This window comes from Chiloscyllium punctatum, chromosome 10, assembly GCF_047496795.1.
Source record: "Chiloscyllium punctatum isolate Juve2018m chromosome 10, sChiPun1.3, whole genome shotgun sequence".
Lineage (NCBI taxonomy): Eukaryota > Metazoa > Chordata > Chondrichthyes > Orectolobiformes > Hemiscylliidae > Chiloscyllium > Chiloscyllium punctatum.
Window position 1 is genome coordinate 116,511,142 of NC_092748.1, and position 22,554 is coordinate 116,533,695.

At 50.0% G+C, this 22,554-nt stretch overlaps 1 protein-coding gene across 1 annotated transcript in view; it reads left to right on the forward strand.

Moving 5' to 3' along the window:
* The window catches only part of spega (striated muscle enriched protein kinase a), a 354,671-nt gene that overhangs the window by 127,148 nt on the left and 204,969 nt on the right, over positions 1-22,554 (forward strand). Inside the window, exon 5 of the mRNA XM_072580011.1 lies at positions 12,244-12,643. Coding sequence (XP_072436112.1) covers positions 12,603-12,643 — 41 coding nt within the window. The 5' untranslated portion in view covers positions 12,244-12,602. The remainder of the gene's footprint in view (positions 1-12,243; positions 12,644-22,554) is intronic.

The following is a 22,554-nucleotide window of genomic DNA, read 5'->3' on the forward strand; positions in this document are numbered from 1 at the left end:
ACACTGTAATGTAATGTAATCTAATCTAAACCCCTCCCTACCGGTGACCAGCTTCCAGTCCCTACACCACCTCCAAGTCTCCGTAACCTCCTCCAGCACCTATGCCCTCCCATCTCTGTTACCTCTTCCAGCCTCTACACTGTCTCCCTATCTCTGTCCCCTCGTCCAGCCCCTATACTCACTCCCTATCCCTCTCGCCTCCTCCAGTCTCTACATTCCACCCAATCTCTGTCCTCTCCTCCAGAACCTATGCCCCCTCCCTTTATCTGTAATCCCCTCGAGCCCCTACACCCCTCCCTATCTCTGTAACCATCTCCAGCCCCTTACACACCCTCCCTAACTCTGTCCCTTCTTCCTGCCCCTACACCCCTCCCTATCTCTGTCCCCTCCTCCAGCCCCTACACCCCTCCCTATCTCTGTCCCCTCTTCCAGCCACTACAACCCCTCCCTAACTCTGCAACCCCCTCCTCCAGCACCTACACCCCCTCCCTATCTCTGTAACTGCCTCCAGTCCCTACACCCCCTCCCTATCTCAGTCACATCCTCCAGCCCCCACACCCTCTCCCTATCTCGGTCACCTCCTGCAGCCCTTACACCCCCTCCCTATCTCTGTCACTTCCTCCAGCCCTACACCGCCTCCCTATCTGTCACCTCCTTCAGCCTCTGCACCCCCTCCCTATCACTGTCACTTCCTCCAGCCCCTACACGCCCTCCCTATCTCTGTCACCTCCTCCAGCCCTACACCGCCTCCCTATCTGTCACCTCCTTCAGCCTCTGCACCCCCTCCCTATCACTGTCACTTCCTCCAGCCCCTACACCCCCTCCCTATCTCTGTCACCTCGTCCAGCCCTACACCCCATCCCTATCTCTGTCACCTCCTCCAGCCCCTACACACCCTCCCTATCACTGTCACCTCCTCCAGCCTCTACACCCCCTCCCTATCTGTCACCTCCTTCAGCCTCTGCACCCCCTCCCTATCACTGTCACCTCCTCCAGCCTCTACACCCACCCCCTATCACTGTCACCTCCTCCAGCCCCCAATACCCCCTCCCTATCACTGTCACCTCCTCCAGCCCCCTACCCCCCCTCCCTATCTCTGTCACCTCCTCCAGCCCCTATACCCCCTCTCTACCTCTGTCACTTCCTCCAGCCCCTATGCCCCTCCCTATCACTGTCACCTCCTCCAGCCCCTACACCCCCTCCCTATCTCTGTCACCTCCTCCAGCCCCTACACCCCCTCCCTATCTCTGTCATCCCCCACGCCCCTTCCTATTTCTGTCACCTCCTCCAGCCTCTACACCCCCTCCCTATCTCTGTCACCCACTACGCCCCTCCCTATCACTGTCACCTCCTCCAGTCCCTACACCCCCTCCCTATCTCTGTCACCTCGTCCAGCCCTACACCCCCTCCCTATCTCTGTCACCTCGTCCAGCCTCTACACTCCCTCCCTATCTCTGTCACCTCCTCCAGCCCCTACATCCCCTCTCTACCTCTGTCACCTCGTCCAGCCTCTACACTCCCTCCCTATCTCTGTCACCGCCTCCAGCTTCTACACCCCCTCCCTATCTCTGTCACCACCTCCAGCCCCCTACTCCCCCTCCCTATCTCTGTCACCACGTCCAGCCCTACACCCCCTCCCTATCACTGTCACCTCCTCCATCCCCCTACACCCCCTCCCTATTTCTGCCACCTCTTCCAGCCTCTACAACCCCTCCCTATCTCTGTCACCTCCTCCAGCCCCCTGCACCCCTTCTCTACCTCTGTCACCTCCTCCAGCCCCTACACCCCCTCCCTATCTCTGTCACCTCCTCCAGCCCCCTACACGCCCTCCCTATCACAGTCACCTCCTGCAGCCCCTACACCCCCTCCCTATCTCTGTCACCTCCTCCAGCCCCCTACACACCCTCCCTATCACAGTCACTTCCTCCAGCCTCTACACCCCCTCCCTATCTCTGTCACCTCCTCCAGCCCCCTACACGCCCTCCCTATCACAGTCACCTCCTGCAGCCCCTACACCCCCTCCCTATCTCTGTCACCTCCTCCAGCCCCTACACCCCCTCTCTACCTCTGTCACCTCCTCCAGCCCCTACACCCCCTCCCTATCTCTGTCACCTCCTCCAGCCCCCTACACCCCCTCCTTATCACAGTCACCTCCTGCAGCCCCTACACCCCCTCCCTATCTCTGTCACCTCCTCCAGCCCCTACACCCCCTCTCTACCTCTGTCACCTCCTCCAGCCCCTACACCCCCTCCCTATCTCTGTCACCTCCTCCAGCCCCCTACACCCCCTCCTTATCACAGTCACCTCCTCCAGCCCCTACACCCCCTCCCTATCTCTGTCACCGCCTCTAGCCCCCTACCCCCTTCCTATCACAGTCACCTCCTCCAGCCTCTACACCCCCTCCCTATCTCTGTCACCTCCTCCAGCCTCTACACTCCCTCCCTATCACTGTCACCTCCTCCATCCCCCTACACCCCCTCCCTATCTCTGTCATCCCCTACGCCCCCTCCCTATTTCTGTCACCTCCTCCAGCCTCTACAACCCCTCCCTATTTCTGTCACCTCCTCCAGCCTCTACAACCCCTCCCTATCTCTGTCACCGCCTCCAGCCTCTACACCCCCTCCCTATCACTGTCACCTCTTCCAGCCCCCTTCACCCCCTCCCTACCACTGTCTCCTCCTCCAGCTCCTTCACCACCTCCCTATCTCTGTCACCTCCTCCAGCCCCTACACCCCCTCCCTACCTCTGTCTCCTCCTCCAGCCCCTACACACCCTCCCTACCTCTGTAACCTCCTCCAGCCCCTACACACCCTCCCTGCCTCTGTCTCTTCCTCCAACCTCTATGCCCCCTCCCTATCACTGTCATCTCCTGCAGCCCCTCCCTATCTCTGTCATCCCCTACGCCCCCTCCCTATTTCTGTCACCTCCTCCAGCCTCTACAACGCCTCCCTATCACTGTCACTTCCTGCAGCCCCTACACCCCCTCCCTATCTCTGTCACCTCCTCCAGCACCCTAAACCCCCTCCCTATCTGTCATCCCCTACGCCCCCTCCCTATTTCTGTCACCTCCTACAGCCTCTACACCCACGCCCTATCACTGTCACCTCCTCCAGCCCCCTAGCCCCCCTGCCTATCACTGTCACCTCCTCCAGCCCCTACACCCCCTCCCTATCTCTGTCACCTCGTCCAGCCCCCTACATGGCCTCCTTATCACAGTCACCTCCTCCAGCCTCTACACCCCCTCCCTATCTCGGTCATCCCCTATGCCCCCTCCCTACTTCTGTCACCTCCTCCAGCCTCTACACACACTCCCTATCATTGTCACCTCCTCCATCCCCCTACACCCCCTCCCTATCTCTGTCACCTCCTCCAGCCCCTATACCCCCTCTCAACCTCTGTCACATCCTCCAGCCCCTACACTCCCTCCCTATCTCTGTCACCTCCTCCATCCCCCTACACCCCCTCCCTATCTCTGTCATCCCCTACGCCCCCTCCCTATTTCTGTCACCTCCTCCAGCCTCTACAACCCCTCCCTATCACTGTCACCTCCTCCAGACCCCTACACACCCTCCCTATCACTGTCACCTCCTCTAGCCTCTACACCCCCTCCTTATCACTGTCACCGCCTCCAGCCCCCTACACCCCCTCCCTATCTCTGTCACCCCCTACACACCCTCCCTGCCTCTGTCTCCTCCTCCAGCCCCCTACACACCCTCCCTACCTCTGTAACCTCCTCCAGCCCTTACACCCCCTCCCTGCCTCTGTCTCCTCCTCCAGCCCCTACACGCCCTCCCTACCTCTGTAACCTCCTCCAGCCCCTACACACCCTCCCTGCCTCTGTCTCTTCCTCCAACCCCCTACACCCCCTCCCTATCACTGTCACCTCCTCCAACCCCCTACACCCCCTCCCTACCTCTGTCTCCTCCTCCAGCCCCTACACCCCCTCCCTACCTCTGTAATCTCCTCCAGCCCCTACACCCCCTCCCTACCTCTGTCTCCTCCTCCAGCCTCTACACCCCCTCCCTATCTCTGTCTCCTCCTCGTGCCCCTACATCCCCTCCCTACCTCTCTCTCCTCCTCCACCCCTACACCCCCTCCCTTCCTCTGTAACCTCCTCCAGCCCCTACCCCCCTCCCTTCCTCAGTCTCCTCCGCCAGCCCCTACAACCCCTCCCTATCTCTGTCCCTGATTCCAGCCCCTACATCCCTCCCTATTCGGTAACCTCCGCCAGCCTCTCTGCTCCCCCATTTCTGTTACCTCTTCCAGCCCCTACACCCTCTCCCTATCTCTGTCCCCTCCTCCAGTCCCTACATTCCTTCCTATCTCTGTCCTCTCCTCCAGAACCTATACCCGCTCCCTATCTCTGTAACCTCCTCCAGCCCCCCTACCTCTGTCAACCCCTCCAGCCTCTACCCTCCTCCCTATCTCTGTCCCCTCCTCCAGCCCCTACATCCGCTCCCTATCTCTGTAACCTCCTCCAGCCCCTACACCCCCTCCCTACCTCTGTCAACCCCTCCACCCCCTCCCTATCTCTGTCTCCTCCTCCAGTCCCTACACCCCCTCCCTACCTGTCTCCTCCTCCAGCCCCTACACCCTCTCCCTATCTCTGTAACCCCCTCCAGTCCATACACCCCCTCCCTACATCTGTCTCCTCCTCCAGCCCCTCCACCCCCTCCCAATCTCTGTAACCTCCTCCAACCCCTAAACCCCTCCCTATCTCTGTAACCTCCTCCAGCCCCTATACCCCCTCCAGACCCTACACCCCCTCCTTATCTCTATCACCTCCTCCTGCTCCTACACCCCCTCCCTATCTCTGTAACCTCCTCCAACCCCTAACCCCTCCCTATCTCTGTAACCTCCTCCAGCCCCCATACCCCCTCCCTACCTCTGTCACCCCCTCCTGCCCCTACACCCCCTCCCTATCTCTATCACCTCCTCCTGCCCCTACACCCCCTCCCTACCTCTGTCTCCTCCTCCAGTCCCTATACCCCCTCCCTACCTCTGTCACCCCCTCCTGCCCCTACACCCTCTCCCTATCTCTATCACCTCCTCCAGCCCCTACACCCTCTCCCTATCTCTGTAACCCCCTCCAGTCCCTACACCCCCTCCCTACCTCTGTCTCCTCCTCCAGCCCCTCCACCCCCTCCCAATCTCTGTAACCTCCTCCAACCCCTAAACCCCTCCCTATCTCTGTAACCTCCTCCAGCCCCTATACCCCCTCCAGACCCTACACCCCCTCCTTATCTCTATCACCTCCTCCTGCTCCTACACCCCCTCCCTATCTCTGTAACCTCCTCCAACCCCTAACCCCTCCCTATCTCTGTAACCTCCTCCAGCCCCCATACCCCCTCCCTACCTCTGTCACCCCCTCCTGCCCCTACACCCCCTCCCTATCTCTATCACCTCCTCCTGCCCCTACACCCCCTCCCTACCTCTGTCTCCTCCTCCAGTCCCTATACCCCCTCCCTACCTCTGTCACCCCCTCCTGCCCCTACACCCTCTCCCTATCTCTATCACCTCCTCCTGCCCCTACACCCCCTCCCTATCTCTGTAACCTCCTCCAACCCCTAACCCCCTCCCTACCTCTGTCACCCTCTCCAGCCCCTACACACCCTCCTTATCTCTATCACCTCCTCCTGCCCCTACACCCCTTCCCTATCTCTATCACCCCCTCCAGGCCTGATGACCATCTGGGATCTCTCTGTGTTCCCCAGTTCCAGCCTCTGTGTGACTCCCTGATTCCCATCGCTCCACCAGCAGTGTCTGTGCCTTCAGATTCCTGGGCTCTCCCCCCTGTCATTCCCTCGCAGAACCTCCCATCCTTTAGACACTTGGTCAGCTCGGTGTCTTTGACCAAGGCTTTGTCATGTCCAATTTCTGTTTGTGACGGTCTCTGTCTCTAAAATGCTGCGGTCCTCGTGCTGGGATTCTGAGAGAGCTCACCTCTCTTTGAGCTGAGCTTGGTTATTGGCTGGTCTCACTTACTTTGACTCCATCATAACCTTTAGAGTCATTCAATTACATTTCACACAAACATGCAAATTAGAAGCAGGAGCAGGCTGCTCGGCCCATCATCTCTGCCTCCCCGTTCTGTTCTCTCATGGTCCTTAGGTTTATGCCTTTGCTTCTTGAACATTCTTGGAATGTTGGCATTGTGGGCTAGGCCAGGAATTCCTGCCCACCATGTCTCCCTCCTTGTCTCAAAGGTGGCTGTGGGTGGTGGAGTGCCATTTTGTTGAAAATGTTGGGTGCTGCCCTTGCTCACCACAGGAAGTCGTTACATGCCTTCAGTGTTTTTGTACATCTTACCCTTTCACTGAGTGAGCGATATTGTCCACTGAGCCACCATTATCCCCACTGCAGTGAGCTGAGCATAAGCTCCAGGCTGACATGCCCCATGCAGTACCGAGACAGTGCCACACTGTCTGAGGTACCATCTGTCTGATGAGGTGTTCAAAACTAGTATCTAGGAGCAGGAGGAGGCCATTCAGCCCCTTGATCCTGATCTGCCATTTAATAGAATCGTCAACTCCACGTTCCTGTCCACTCTCCACAACACTTTACTAAATAGAAATCTGTCTAGCTCCTCCTTCAATTTATTCAATGTCCCAGCATCCACTGCATTCTGGGCATGGAGTTCTGTAGATGGGAAGGCAATGGCCCTCGCAGTAATATAGAACATAGAACATTACAGCGCAGTACAGGCCCTTCGGCCCTCGATGTTGCGTCGCCCTGTCATACCAATCTGAAGCCCATCCCACCTACACTATCCCATGTACGTCCATATGCCTGTCCAATGATGACTTAAATGCACTTAAACTTGGCGAATCTACTACCTTTGCAGGCAAAGCATTCCATACCCTTACTACTCTCTGAGTAAAGAAACTACCTCTGACATCTGTCTTATACCTATCTCCCCTCACTTTAAAGTTGTTTCCCTCGTGTTTGCCGTCCCCATACCTGGAAAAAGGCTCTCCCTGTCCACCCTATCTAACCCTCTGATTATCTTGTATGTCTCTATTAAGTCACCTCTCAACCTTCTTCTCTCTACCAAAAACAGCCTTAAGGCCCTCAGCCTTTCCTCATGAGACATTCCTTCCATACCAGGCAACATCCTAGTAAATCTCCTCTGTACCCTTTCCAAAGCTTCTACATCCTTCTTGTAATGCGGTGACCAGAACTGTACACAATACTCCAAGTGTGGCCGTCCCAGAGCTTTGTACAGCTGCAGCATAACCTCCTGGTTCCGGAACTCAATCCCTCTATTAATAAAGGCCAAAACACCGTATGCCTTCTTAACAACCCTGTCAACCTGGGTGGCAACTTTCAAGGATCTGTGTACCTGGACACCAAGATCTCTCTGCTCATCTACACTACCAAGAATCTTACCATTAGCCCAGTACTTTGCATTCCGGTTACTCTGACCAAAGTGAATCACCTCATACTTGTCCGCATTAAACTCCATTTGCCACCTCTCAGCCCAGCGGTGCAGCTTATCTATGTCTCTCTGTAATCTACAACATCCTTCGTCACTATCCACAACTCCACCGACTTTAGTGTCGTCCGCAAATTTACTAACCCACCCTTCTAAGCTCTCATCCAGGTCATTTATAAAAATGACTAACAGCAGTGGACCCAACACCGACCCTTGCGATATGCCGCTAGTAACTGGACACCAAGATGAACATGTTCCATCAACTACAACCCTCTGTTTTCTTTCAGCAAGCCAATTACTGATCCAAACTGCTATGTCTCCCACAATCCCATTCCTCCGCATTTTGTACAATAGCCTACTGTGGGGAACCTTATCAAACACCTTGCTGAAATCCATGTACACCACATCAACTGGTTTACTCTCATCTACCTGTTTGGTCACTTTGTCAAAAAGCTCAATAAGCTTCGTTAGGCACGACCTACCCTTCACAAAACCGTGCTGACTGTCCCTGATCAGATTATTCTTTTCTAGATGGTTATAAATCCTATCTCTTGTAACCTTTTCCAACACTTTACCAACAACTGAAGTGAGACTCACTGGTCTGTAATTACCAGGGTTGTCTCTATTCCCCTTTTTGAACAAGGGAACCACATTTGCTATCCTCCAGTCCTCAGGCACTATTCCTGTAGACAATGATGGTTTGAAGATCAATGCCAAAGGCTCGGCAATCTCTTCCCTTGCTTCCCAGAGGATCCTCGGATAGATCCCATCCGGCCCAGGGGACTTGTCTATTTTCACACTCTGCAGTATTTCTAATACCTCTTCCTTGTGAACCTCAATCTCTTCTAGTCTAGATGTAAGTATCTCTGTATCTTCCTCGCCAACATTTTCATTTTCTATAGTGATATTGCAAGGTATTAATCCAGAGAGCCAGGCAATGTCCTGGGGACCCAGGTTCGAATCTTGCCATGGCAGATGGTGGAATTTCAATTGAATAGATATCTGGAATTAAAAATCTAACCATACAATCCCTACAGTATAGAAACAAGTCCACACCGACCCTCTGAAGAGTAACCCATTTCCCTACCCTATTGCTCTACATATTAACCCTGACTAATGCACCCAACCTCCACATCCCTGAACACTGAGCAATAATAATGACCATGAATCCATTGTTGATTGTCAGAAAAACCCATCTGGGTCACTAATGTCCTTTAGAGAAGGAAACTGCTGTCCTTACCTAGCGTAGCCTACATGTGACTCCAACTCACAACAAATATTCTTAATTGCCCTCTGGGCAATAAATACTGGCCCAGCCAGAGATATGCTTTTCCTATGAGGAAATAAAAGATTCATGACACTTTGAGAGAAGTAATTTCTCCCAATCTCTGTTTTAATCTGCTCCCCCTCTTAAAGCAATGATCCCTCGACCTAGACTGTCCCACGTGAGGCAGCATCCTCTCTCTCTCTCTACGGTCAATCCCCTATAGCATCTTCTCGACCCCAATTCGATCTTCTGTCATTCTTCTCAACTCCAGAGAGTATCTGTCTAAAGTGCTTAAACTCTCTTCATTTAACAAAGCCCTCATCTCTGGAATTAATCGAGTGAACCTCCTCAGAGCTGCCTCCAATGTGACTACCTCCCTCTGGTTAAACTGTCCCCTCACGTGGCTGAAAAGATCCCGTGAGCTGTATTTCTAAGAAGACCAGGGGAACTCTCTCCAGTGAGTTGGCCAAAGCTTATCCCTCAATCCCTAGCAGACGGTCTTCTCATTCTTACATTGCTGTTTGCAGGATCTTGCTGATCACAAATTGTCTGTCACATTCCCCACCTTACAACAGTGAACATAGAACATAGAACATTACAGCACAGTACAGGCCCTTCAGCCCTCAATGTTGCGCCGACCTGTGGAACCAATCTGAAGCCCACCTAACCTACACTATTCCATTCTCATCCATATGTTTAGCCAATGACCATTTAAATGCCATTAAAGTTGGCGAGTCTACTACTGTTGCAGGCAGTGTATTCACACCCCTACTACTCTCTGAGTAAAGAACCTATCTCTGACAAACAACAAAGAAAATTTGCAGCCCAGGACCAGGCCCTTCAGCCCTCCAAGCCTGAGCCGAACCAAATGTACTGTCTAAACCTGTCGGTCAATTCCTAACCATCTGTATCCCTCTGCTCCCCACCTGCTCATGCATCTGTCCAGACACATCTTAAATGAATCTACCGTGCCTGCCTCTACCACCTCTGCTGGCATCGCGTTCCAGGCACCTACCACCCTCTGTGTGAAGTACTTGCCACGTGTATCCCCCTTAAACCTTCCGCCTCTCACCTTGAACGCTTGACCTCTCGTTAATGAATCCTTCACTCTGGGACAAAGCTTATCTCTGTCTACCCTGTCTATGCCCTTCATGATTTTGTAAACCTCAATCAGATCCCCCCATAATCTCCTTTTTTCTAATGAAAACAATCCTAACCTAGTCAACCTCTCTTCATAGCTAGCACCTTCCATACCAGGCAACATCCTCGTAAACCTTCTCTGTACCCTCTTGGATGCTGCCTGAACTGCTGTGCTCTTCCAGCACCACTAATCCAGAATCTGGTTTCCAGCATCTGCAGTCATTGTTTTTACCTCGTTGATTTTAACCCTCTCCAAAGCGTCCACATCCTTTTGGTAATGTGGTGCCCAGAACTGTACACAGTGTTCTAAATGTGGCCGAACCAATGTCTTGTATAATTTTAACATGACTTGCCAGCTCTTATACGCAATACCCTTCCAATGAAGGCAAGCATACTATATGCCTTCTTGACCACTCTATCCACCTGTGCAGCGACCTTCAGGGTACATTGGACCTGCACTCCCAGATCTCTGTGCCCATCAACTTTTCCCAAGGCTCTTCCGTTCATTGTATAATTTGCTCTAGAATTAGACTTGCCTCAATGCATCACCTCACATTTTTCTAGATTGAAACCATCTGCCACTTTTCCGCCCAACTCTCCAGTCTATCTATATCCTCCTGTATTCTCTGACAGTCCCTTATGCTTTCTGCTACTCCACCAACCTTCATGTCATCTGCAAACTTACTGATCATACCAACAGTGCCCTCTTCCAGATCATTTATGTATATTACAAACAACAGTGGCCCCAACACGGACCCCTGTGGAACACCACTGGTCACCTTTCTCCATTTCGAGAAACTCCCTTCAACTATTACTCTCTGTCTCCTGTTGCTCAACCAGTTCTTTATCCACCGAGCTAGAACACCCTGCACACCATGTGACTTCACTTTCTCCATTAGTCTACCATGGGGAACCTTATCAAACTCCTTACTAAAGTCAATATATATGACATCAACAGGCCATCCTTCATCTATCAACTTGGTCACTTCCTCGAAGAACTCTATTAAGTTGGTAAGGCACGATCTCCCCTGCACAAAACCATGTTGCCTATCACTGATAACCCCGTTCTTTTCTAAATATAAATAGATTTTATCCCTCAGTACCTTCTCCAGCAATTTTCCCACAACCGACATCAGGCTCACTGGTCCGTAGTTAGCCGGAATATCCCTACAACCCTTCTTGTACAGGGGGACAACATGAGCAACCCTCCAGCACCTCATCTGTATTTAAGGATGCCACAAAGATATCTGTCAGGGCTCCAGCTATTTCCTCTCTCGCCTCCCTCACCAACCTGGGATAGATCCCATCCGGTCCTGGGGATTTGTCGACCTTAATAACCTCTAGCCTACCCAACACATCTTCCCTACTTATGTCAACGTGATCCAGACTAATCAAACGTCCATCTCTAATCTCAACATTCATCATGTCCCTCTCCTCAGTGAACACTGATGCAAAGTAATCATTCAGAATCTCACCCATTCTCTCAGGTTCGACACACAGCCTTCCTTCCTTATCGTTTGGTGGACCAATCCTTTCTCTAGTTACCTGTTTGCTTCTTATATAAGCATAAAAGGCTTTGGGATTCTCCTTAATTCTGCTCGCTAAAGCTATTTCATGACCCCTTTTAGCCTGCTTGATTCCTCGTTTAAGACTGGTCCTACTCTCCCGATATTCCTCCAGGGCCCGTTCTGTTCTTAACTGCCTGGAACTTACGTATGCTTCCTTTTCCTCATGACTAGTCGTACGATTTCTCCTGTCATCCACAGTTCACAAACCTTGCCCTTCCTATCCTTTGCCTTCAACGAGACATGCCTATCCTGCACTACCTTTAACCTATCTTTGAAAGCCTTCCACATATTAAATGTGGACTTCCCTTCAAATAGCTGTGTCCAATCCACATTTCCCAACTCCTGCCTAATTTTGATATAATTTGGCCCAGTTTAGTAATCTTCCCTTAGGACCACTCTCATCTTTATCTACGAGTATTCTAAAACTTACAGAATTGTGGTCACTGTTCCCAAAGAAACCCCCCTCCGCAACTTCTACCACCTGTCCTGGCTCGTTCCCCAGTACCAGGTCCAATACGGCCCCTTCCCTCGCTGGACTGTTGCCATCTGTCCTACATCTATCATCCCTCAATTTAAAGCTATGTCCCTTCATACTAGCCATCGCCGTCCAAGGAAAAAAGCTCTCGTGGTCCACCCAATCTAACCCTCTGATTATCTTATTTAATAGCCACATTTCAAAAGTACTTTATTCTCTCTGACACATTTTGGGATACCCCTGGGAGGTAAATAGGTGCTATGGAAATGCATTGAAGCCCCAGTGTTCTCCAGCCTCTCCCAGGGTTCGGTTTTGGGAACAGGCGCGGCTAACAGTCCTTTCCTTCTCTTTCCCGAAGAAGGTGAATTGGAGAATTTGACCAACACGAGCCTGGAGAGCACACCGTCCTCGCTGCGGACTGCCCTCGAACAGCTGGCACCGTCCGAACCCCCGAGCGCAGGTCAATCGCCAGTGGAGAGCCAGAGAGCGCTGGCTGGAGGAGGAGAGGACAGGGAGGAGGAGGAACTCAGTGTCAGCCTCACCCACGGGTGCCTACCCTGGGAGGTCGCCAGGCAAGCTGACACACCGCAGTCACCCGATGCTCGGATCAGGCACCTGGGGGTGGAGCCACTGATACGGGCATCTCGTTCTAATCTGGCTTATAGTAGCTGGGGTTCAGAGGACAGCCTGTCTGTCTCTAGTGATGTGTACGGGAGCATGTTCAGTCTGTACAGAGGCAAAACCTTATCAATACCCGTGTAAGTACAACACACTCCTTCTGGGGTCAGCTCCATCCCTCCAAACATCTCCATCCAGAAGACGACCTGTTTTCATTTTTGGGGGATTGAGTCCATTCCTTGCCATTTGTTCTCTCTCTCTGAAATCATTCCCGCTCTATCCCGACAATCCAATTTACAGCAATTCCCTTTTCCTGTTGTCTTCTGCATATGATTTTACTCTCAATCCCCCCCTTTTTTTAAATCACTTTCATGGACTTCTGGACACGTTAGCTATTTGAGGAACTCAGTTACTTGGTGGATTGTTACTTTTTATTCATTCACAGGATGAGGGAGTTGCTGGCTGGGCTAGCATTTATTGTCCGTCCCTAATTACCCAGAGGGCAGCTCAGAGCCAACCACATTGCTGTGGGTCTGGAGTCAAAAGGATGGCAGTTTCCTTCAGATGGGGTTTTTCCCAACAATGGATTGATTAGATTACTTACGGTGTGGAAACAGGCCCTTCAGCCCAACAAGTCCACACCGACCCTCCAAAGAGCAACCCAACCAGACCCATTCCCCTACATTTACCCCTTCACCTAACACTACGGGCAATTTAGCATGGCCAATTCACCTAAGCTGCACATCTTTGGATTGTGGGAGGAAACCCACACAGACACAGGGAGAATGTGCAAACTCCACACAGAGGTGGGAATTGAACCTGGGTCTCTAACGCTGTGAGGCAGCAGTGCTAACCACTGTGCCACCGTGCCAGTCATCATTAGACTCTTAATTCCAGATTTTTACTGAATTCAAATTCCACCATTTGCTGTGGTAGGATTTGAACTCAGGCCGGGAGCTGGGTGTGAAGTTACCATGTTAGTCCTGGTAACCAGGTTAATGTGGACAGGAGAGTGGCAGTTGGAAGCTATCACTGAACAAGGAACAAACACAGGGAGCACACAGCAAGGGGTTACCTTTTGATGCTGGGGTGCAGGGACATAGCTGGAATTGCATGGGGGAGAGGGTCAGTTTTGCAGTTTCAAACATCGATTAACACGACTGATTTGGGAATATGGGGATCAAAACCCAAACCTGAAAGAACTGCAGATGCTGGAAATTAGAAATTGCTGGAAAAACTCAGCAGGTCTGTGGAGAGAAATCCGAGTTAACGTTTCGGGTCCAATGACAGATATGGCATACATTACAAGGTCTATAAAAGGTACAAAGCTCTGAAGTAGAATGAGGATAGGATTTCAGGAGGATGTCAGTAAACTGACGCACCAAGATACACGGTAAATTATGGTAATGTCACTACGTCAGTAATCCAGAGGCCCAGGCTAAAGCTCTAAGGAAATGGGTTCAATTCCCAACAGGGCTGCTGGTGGAATTTAAATTCAAGTCATAAGTCTGGAATTGGAAGCTAATCGCAGTGATGATGACTATGAACAAGCATCGATTATTGCCAAAACCCACCTGGTTCACTAATGTCCCTTAGGGAAGGAAATCTGCCATCCTTATCTAGTCTGGCCTACATGTGACTCCAGACCCACAGCAATGTGGCTGACTCTGAAATAGTCCAGTAAGACATTCAGTTCAAGGGGCAATTAGGGCCGTGCAACTTATGTTGGCCTGGCCAGTGACCCCCACATCCTCATGAAGGAAGAAGTGAACTTGGATGAAATTTAACTGCAAAAAAATTGAATTGGAATTATGAGAAGCTGATTGACTGGATTCGAAAGTGGGTGCAGGAACAGAGAGACCTGGGGTATTGTAGAATTCCTACAGTGCAGAAAGAGGCCATTCAGCCCATCAGGCCCTTCCAGACCACCCCTATCTCTGTAATCGTGAATTTATTAGCCTGCATGTGCCTGGACACTATGGGCAATTTAGCCTGGCCAATTCACCCTAACCTACACATCTTTGGACTGTGGGAGAAAACTCATGCAGACATGGGGAGAATGTGCAAACTCCACACAGACAGTCGCCTGAGGGTGGGATTGAACCCAGGTCCCTAGGGCTGTGAGGCAGCAGTGCTAACCACTGAGCCACCGTGCATATGTGTGCAAAATGGTGGCATGTCAAGGCTTTTAAAATAATAGGTGGGATCCTAGCTTTTATTTCACCGAGTACAAAACAAGAAATAAAAACAGAGAGAAACTCAGCGGGTCTGGCAGGGTCTGTGGAGAGAAAACAGAGTTAATGTTTCCAGTCCAGTCTGGCTCTTCCTCAGAACTGAAAGGGGTTGGAAAATGGTGGGTTTTTATGTTGGGGAGGTGGGAGAGAGAAGGAGGACTTAGCAGAACAGATGGTGAAGGGTTTGCTAATGACAGTAGAGAAGTGATATAGGTGTTAATGGCAAAAGAAATGTCAGCTGTTATTGAGAGGGGTGGAGGGGAGGATAGGGATGGAATCAAAATCAAAATGGTGGGCAGAGTTCATGTTCTGAAGTTGCTGAACTCAGTATTGAGTCCCAAAATGTCTATTGGTTGAGTTTGTGTTGGCTTCACTGGAACCTTGAGGAGATTCACCAGGAGCTTCCCTATGCTGGAACCATTCAGCGATGGAGAGGCTGGGTAACCTCAGGTGATTTCTCACAGAGCAGAGAAGGCTTGGGGTTTTGGGTGGGGGTGGGGGGGGGGAGCTGGGGGAGGCAGCCTGACTGAGTTGACCACAGCTCTGAGGGGCAGAGACAGTGTAGACAGAGAGAAACCTTACCCCATAGTGGAGAGGTCAGTAACTGCAGGGGGTGGGCTGGGGGCACAGTAAGGCAGGGGCCGGAGGTTTCGAGGGGATTTGAGGAAAGAGTTTTCACTCAAGAGTGTCAGTATCTGGAACCCTCTGTGTGAAAGGATGGGACAGTCATCGTATGACACTTATAGAGTCACACAGCACAGAAATAGACCCTTCAGTCCAACCAATCTATGCTGACCATGCTCCCAAACAAACTAATCCTCCCTGCCTGTGCTTGGCCCATATGCCTCCAAACATAGAACATAACTGTGCAGTACAGGCCCTTCAGCCCTCAATGTTGTGCCGACCTGTGAAACCAATCTGAAGCCCATTTAACCTACATATTCTATTCTCATCCATATGCCTATCCAATGACCATTTAAATGCCCTTAAAGCTGGCCAGTCTACTACTGTTGCAGGCAGGGCATTCCATGCCCCTACTACTCTCTGAGTAAAGAAACTACCTCTGACATCTGTCCTATATCTATCACCCCTCAATTTAAAGCTATGCGCCCTCGTGCTAGCCATCACCATCTGAGGGAAAAGGCTCCCACTGTCCACCTTATTTAACCCTCTGGTTATCTTCTATGTCTCAATTAAGTCACCTCTCAACCTTCTTCTCTCCAATGAAAACAGCACAAGTCCCTCAGCCTTTCCTCAAGAGACCTTCCCTCCATACCAGGGCAACATCCTAGTAAATCTTCTCTGAACCATTTCCAAAGCTTCCACATTCTTCCTATACTGCGGTGACCAGAATTGTACGTAATACTCCAAGTGCGGCTACACCAGAGTTTTGTACAGCTACAGCATGACCTCATGGCTCCGAAACTCAATCCCTCTACCCATAAAAGCTAACACACCGTATGCCTTCTTAACAACCCGATCAACTTGGGTGGTAATTTTCAGGGATCTATGCACATAGACACTGAGATCTCTCTGTTCATCTCCATTACCAAGAGTCTTACCATTAGCCCAGTACTCTGCATTCCTGTTACTCTTACCAAAGTGAATCTTCTTACACTTTTCCACAAAAACACCTCTCAGCCCAGCTTTGCAGCTTATCTATGTCCTTCTGTAACCTACAACATCCTTCAGCACTATCCACAGCTCCACCGACCTTCGTGTCATCCGCATATTTACTAACTCATCCTTCTACACCCTCATCCACATCATTTATAACAATGACAAACAGCAGTGGCCCCAAAACAGATCCTTGCAGTACCCTACTAGTAACTGAACTCCAGGATGAACATTTCCCATCAATTACCATCCCTGTCTTCTTACAGCGAGCCAGTTTCTGACCCAAACCACTAAATCAACCTCAACCTTTCCTATTCAGGAACTTATTCAAATGTCTTTACCCACATCCATCACTTCCTCTGGCACACAGACCACTGTCTGTGTAAAAAAGTTACCCTCATGTCCTTTTTAAATCTTTCTCCTCTCACCTTAAAGGTATGCCCCTTAGTTTTGAACTCCCCTACCCTAGGGAAAAGACCCTTCCTATGCCCCTCATGATTTTATAAACCCCAATAAGGTGTGTCAGCCTTCAGCCTCCTACACCTGAAGGAGGGACAAAAGTCCCAACCTTTCCAGTCTATTTCTATATCTCAAACCCTCCATTCCTGGCAAAATCCAGGGAAATCTTTTCTGGACCCTCTCCAGTTTAATATCCTTCCTATCACAGGGCGACCAGAACTTTGTTATTATTCATTCACAGAGTGAGGGCGTCATTGGCTCGGCCAGCAATTATTGCCTAAGCCTAATTACCCAGGGGGCAATTAAGAGTCACCAACATTGGCTGTGGGTCTGGAGTCATGTGTAGGTCAGACCAGGTGAGGATGGCAGTTTCCTTCCCTGAAGGACATTAGTGACCCAGATGAGGTATTCCGATAATTAACAATGGATTCATGGTCATCATTAGACTCTTAATTCCAGATTTTTGAATTCAAATTCCACAATCTGCTGTGGTAGGATTCAAATCCATGGCCCAGAACATTACCTGTGTCTCTGGGTTAAGAATCCAGTGATAATACCATTGCTATTGCCTCCCCTAACTGGACACAGTATTCCAGAAGGGACCTCACCAATGTCCTGTACAACATGACATCCCAACTCCTACACACAAAGGTCTGAGCAATGAAGGCAAGTGTGCTAAACAATTTCTTAACCACCCTGTTTATATGCGACGCAACTTACAAAGAATTATGTCCCTGAACTTACAAAGAATTATGTCTCTGTTCAGCAACACTCCCCAGGGCCCGTTATAAGTATAAGTCCTGCCCTTGTTTGTTTTACCAAAATGCAACACCTCGCTTTTATTCAAATTAAACTCCATCTGCCACCCCTCAGCCTATTTAAAGAATCACTTGAAACACAATAGCATGCAAGGCTGGGAATGGGATTTGAATAGATGGATATTTGGTGACCAGTGCAGATACAATGGACTGGAAAAACTCTCTGAGTCTCTACAACTGCAGCAGACCCTGGACAGAGTGCGTGTGTTGTGTCATAAACCATTACGTTTCCAACCCCTTTTAGCTCTGAGGAAGGGTCACTGCACTCGAAACATTAACTCGGTTTCTGTCTCCACAGAAGCTGCCAGACCCTCTGAGATTCTCCAGCACTCTCTGCTTTTACTGCAGATTTCCAGTATCTAGAATATTTTGTTTTTACAGAAGAAAGGAAGCTATACTACAGGGAGACAATGGCCCAGTGGTATTATCGCAAGATCATTAATCCAGAAACTCAGCTAATATTTCAGGGGATTCCGGTGGATCCTTCAATGGATCCCACCACCAGGGATATATTTCCCTCCCCACCCCTATCCACTTTCCGCAAAGACCGTTCCCTCCGTGCCTACCTGGTCGGGTCCGCGCCCCCCTACAACCCACCCTCCCCATCCTGGCACTTTCCCCTGCCACTGCAGGACTTGCAAAACCTGCGCCCACACCTCCTCCCTCACCTCCATCCAAGGCCCTAAAGGAGCCTTCCACATCCATCAAAGTTTTACCTGCACATCCACCAATATCATTTATTGTATCCGTTGCTCCCGATGCAGTCTCCTCTACATTGGGGAGACTGGGCGCCTCCTAGCAGAGCGCTTTAGGGAACATCTCCGGGACACCTGCACCAATCAACCACACCGCCCTGTGGCCCAACATTTCAACTCCCCCTCCCACTCTGCCGAGGACATGCAGGTCCTGGGCCTCCTTCACCGCCGCTCCCTCACCACCCAACGCCTGGAGGACGAATGCCCCATCTTTTGCCTCGGAACACTTCAACCCCAGGGCATCAATGTGGACTTCACCAGTTTCCTCATTTCCCCTCCCCCCACTTCACCCCAGCTCCAACCTTCCAGCTCAGCACCATCCTCATGATCTGTCCTAATTGCTAATCTTCCTTCCCACCTATCCGCTCCACCCTCCTCTCCAACCTTCATCCCCACCTCCCTCCACCTATTGTACTCACTACCTTCCCCCCAGCCTCACCCCCCTCCCATTTATCTCTCCATCCTGGAGGCTCCCTGCCTCATTCCTGATGAAGGGCTCCTGCCCAAAACATCGATTTTCCTGCTCCTCGGATGCTGCCTGACCTGCTGTGCTTTTCCAGCACCACTCTAATCTTCACTCTAATCTCCAGCATCTGCAGTTGTCACTTTCACCTAATATTCTGGAGAACCCAGCTTCAAATCTCACACAGCAGATGGTGGACTTTGAATTCAATTAAGAATCTAATGATGACCGTGAATACTGGGTTGATTGTCAGGAAAACCCATGGGGATCACTAACATCCATTAGGGAAGGAAATCTGCCATCGTTACCTGGTCTGGCCAGCATGTGACTCCAGATTGCCAATGTGGGTGACTCTTAACCGCCCTCTGGGCAATTAGGGATGGGCAATAAATGCTGACCTAGCCAGCAACACCACATCCCTTGAGTGAATTTAAAAACAACACAGATCTGGACTCAGCTGAATTATTCTGGGCACTGGGAGGTTCAGGAAAGATTCTCAGGGTCTTGGAGAGGGAGCTGGATCAGTAATGGGACTGACAGAGGTCAGTGAGACTGGAGTTGTTCTCCTTAGAGCAGAGAAAGTTGATGGGAGAGTTAATCGAGGTGTTCAAAACCCAGTTAGGGGGTTCAGTAAATTTTGGTCAGACCCACAGATTGAAGAGAAGGGGCAAAAAGAGGGTGAGGTGAGGCAGTTCCATAATGATCTGCCTTAACGAGAGATGGGAACAGATTCAATTTGAACCTTCAAAACACAACTGGGTAAAAATGTGAGATCTCGAATCCTCTGCCACAGGAAGTGGTTGAGGCCAAATCATTGAATGTTTTCAAGATGATGTTAGATATAGTTCTCAGGGCTAAAGAGATCAAAGGAGACAGCAGGAACAGGGGACTGGGTTGGATGATCAGCCCTAATTATGTTGAATGGTGCTTCAGGCTCAAAGGGCCGAATGGCCTACTCCTGTTCCTATTCTGTTTGTTTTGAAGGGGAAAGGTTTGCAGGGCTAAGGGGCAAGAACTGAAGAGTAAGACGAATGGGCTAGCTTTATCACAGAGGCATGGCAGGCTGAATGGTCTCCAGTGTTGTGTCAGACTATGATTGTGTCTGAAAGGGAGCAGGGTCTGTACTGGGAGCTGGGTGAGGAAATAGCCAATCAATGTGAAGGAAATAGAGGGATCTGATGGTTATCTGAAGTCCCCTTTTGTTACATTTTGATTTTTGTTTCTGTCCCTCAGGCCTTTCAACCCCAGCTCCTGCATGACTTCACTAACTTGATATTAGTGTGTGTGTGAAAGAGAGAGAGAGAGTGTGTATGTATATGTATGTGTGTGAGAGAGGGAAATAATGTGTGTGAAAGTGTGTGATTGTGTATGTACCTGTCTGTGTGTATCTATTGTGTGTGTGTGTGTGTGTACATGAGAGTGAAAGTGAGTGTGTAATGTCATTCTTCACTCAAGTCTCACTGACAATGCCTGCTCCATGTTTCAATGTTATATCTGGGCTGAGCTGATGCTGCCCTCTATGTGTGTCACAGAATTTGACCACAGCTCTAGCTTCCAGCACTTTCCGCAGTTTCTATCTTTCTCCACCCCAGACCTAGCCAGTCAAGTGCAGTGAGCATCAATAGTAAACAGTCTCACATAATCAACCTGGAACAATTAAACACTCCATGTGTCATTAATCAAACACTGCAGGATGGCAGTGTGATTGAAAGGATCCCAGATCAAATCCAACAGGGTGGCAGTGAGAACTGTGATTCGCTGAGTAGTGGTCCTCCTGCCTCAGAGTCAGAACCCCACCATGTGTCAGCTCCCACACTGGACAGCCGAGGACATACAATCGCAGTGTAGGACTGAGGAAGTGCCACACTGTCGGATGTATCATCCATCATATAGAATATTATATTACCTTCTAGCAGGTGGGTGTAGGAAACTGCAGCGTAGGGTCTTGACTGGAATTGGAGTCACTACCTCAGGAAAAGGGCAGGGAAGTTCTTCCCAGCATCCGGGTCAATATTTATTCTCCCAGTCATTTTCCCATCCTGTCTGTTGGAACTTTTTACACACAGATACATTCCTTGCCCCACAACAAATGACTTGCTTTAAACGTAAAATAGTTCACTGCCTGGAAGACCCTGTAGCTTTCTAATTCAAGCCTTTAAATACACAGGGTTTGAGGAAGACTTTAACCTTAGGCATTTTGACCTACTGTCAGAGGGATTGTTACATGGGGTTGGATAACAGAGACAGTTATAGTTAATACAGTGAGAGACCAGTGAAGACAGTTCTGCATTCACCTCCTCAAAGCAAAGGGTGTTCAAAGGGAGATTTAAGAGAGGGGCTCAAAAATCTCAAGGGATTTTGATAGTGCGGGTGAGGAGCCAGGGTCACCATGGGGCACTGACCATGTCAGGTGATTGAAGGAGACAGGGAGGGTCTGCTCTCACTTAGCGAGTGGTTGTAACCTGGAAGGTGCTGCCTGAAAGGGCATAGGATTCAACAGGAATCTTTTCAAATTGGGAATTGCCTCCCGTTCTGGACCAGAGCAGACCCCCTCACAATGTATTAAGAAGGTAGCCTAGACTCTGAGGTTTTCTGATTGTAAATGGAGATGGAAAGTGCTGTCGTCCAGATGTGATGCAACTGGTCACACCACTTTAAACAAAATACAATGTATTTAAGTCCGGTATTTAAAATACAAACAAAAGAAAGAGGAATTTAGAATAACTTAACTAATGGAAAACTTAACTGAATAATAGATACAGCACCCATTACTAATTAACTGTTTCAATAACATCCCATAAACATACCCCTCAGCAAAAAGGCAAATTCAGACACAGATTCTTATGTGCAGTTCTCCAATCCAAAAGGAATAAAATCAAGAGAAATTCTAGAGAATGTAGCAGCTCGGAATCATTCACTGAAGATTCCAAATCTTCTAAGACCCCAAATAGTTTCTGACAGCTGAAAAAAACCAGGTGAGAGAGAGCTGGCCATTCCCATTCAAGCTGCTTCTATTGTTCCAGCTTTTAAACAAAACCTAAAGGCCTTCTAAGTTGTTTACTTAAATCATATTCAGCAGCTAGTTCATCCGGACTGCCTTTACAACCTCTTTTAAAAAAAACCCAGGACAAAATAACCTTTTTAAAGTAACAGCACCATCACACTAAAGCCTGGATTTTCTGGGCCATGTGGTGTGGGCCTAATGGGATTGATTGGTCGGGAGATAGCATGGCTCAGTGGGAGCAGGCCCAACACAAGGAGTGCAGCTCAGAGAATGTTGATGATCTGGGGTGGGGGGAGGGGAGGGGGGTTGACCAATTGTCGCCCCTGACTGGAAATAAAGATCAATTGCATCCAACATCATCACGATTGTTTTACCAAACACCATTCTTTAAATCCGGTCTGACAGAAAGCATAAAAGTCACAAGACACCAGGTTAGAGTCCAACAGATTTGTTTGAAATCACAAGCTGTGTGCTTCCCTCCACTACAAAGAAACCATAATGAACCATTTCTCCACCAGTTAAAACTCTAACGTCCTTATAGAACTCCTTCTCTACAAACATGCACAAACAAAACATTGGTGTTGTGGGCAGAGGGAAAGACTGGGAAGGCAGTTAGTGGTCCCTGTCCCCAGGAATCCCTGGGATAATCCTTTGGCTGATCAGAATACTGCTTCTCCGTCTTCCTTCTCCAGATACAGGAG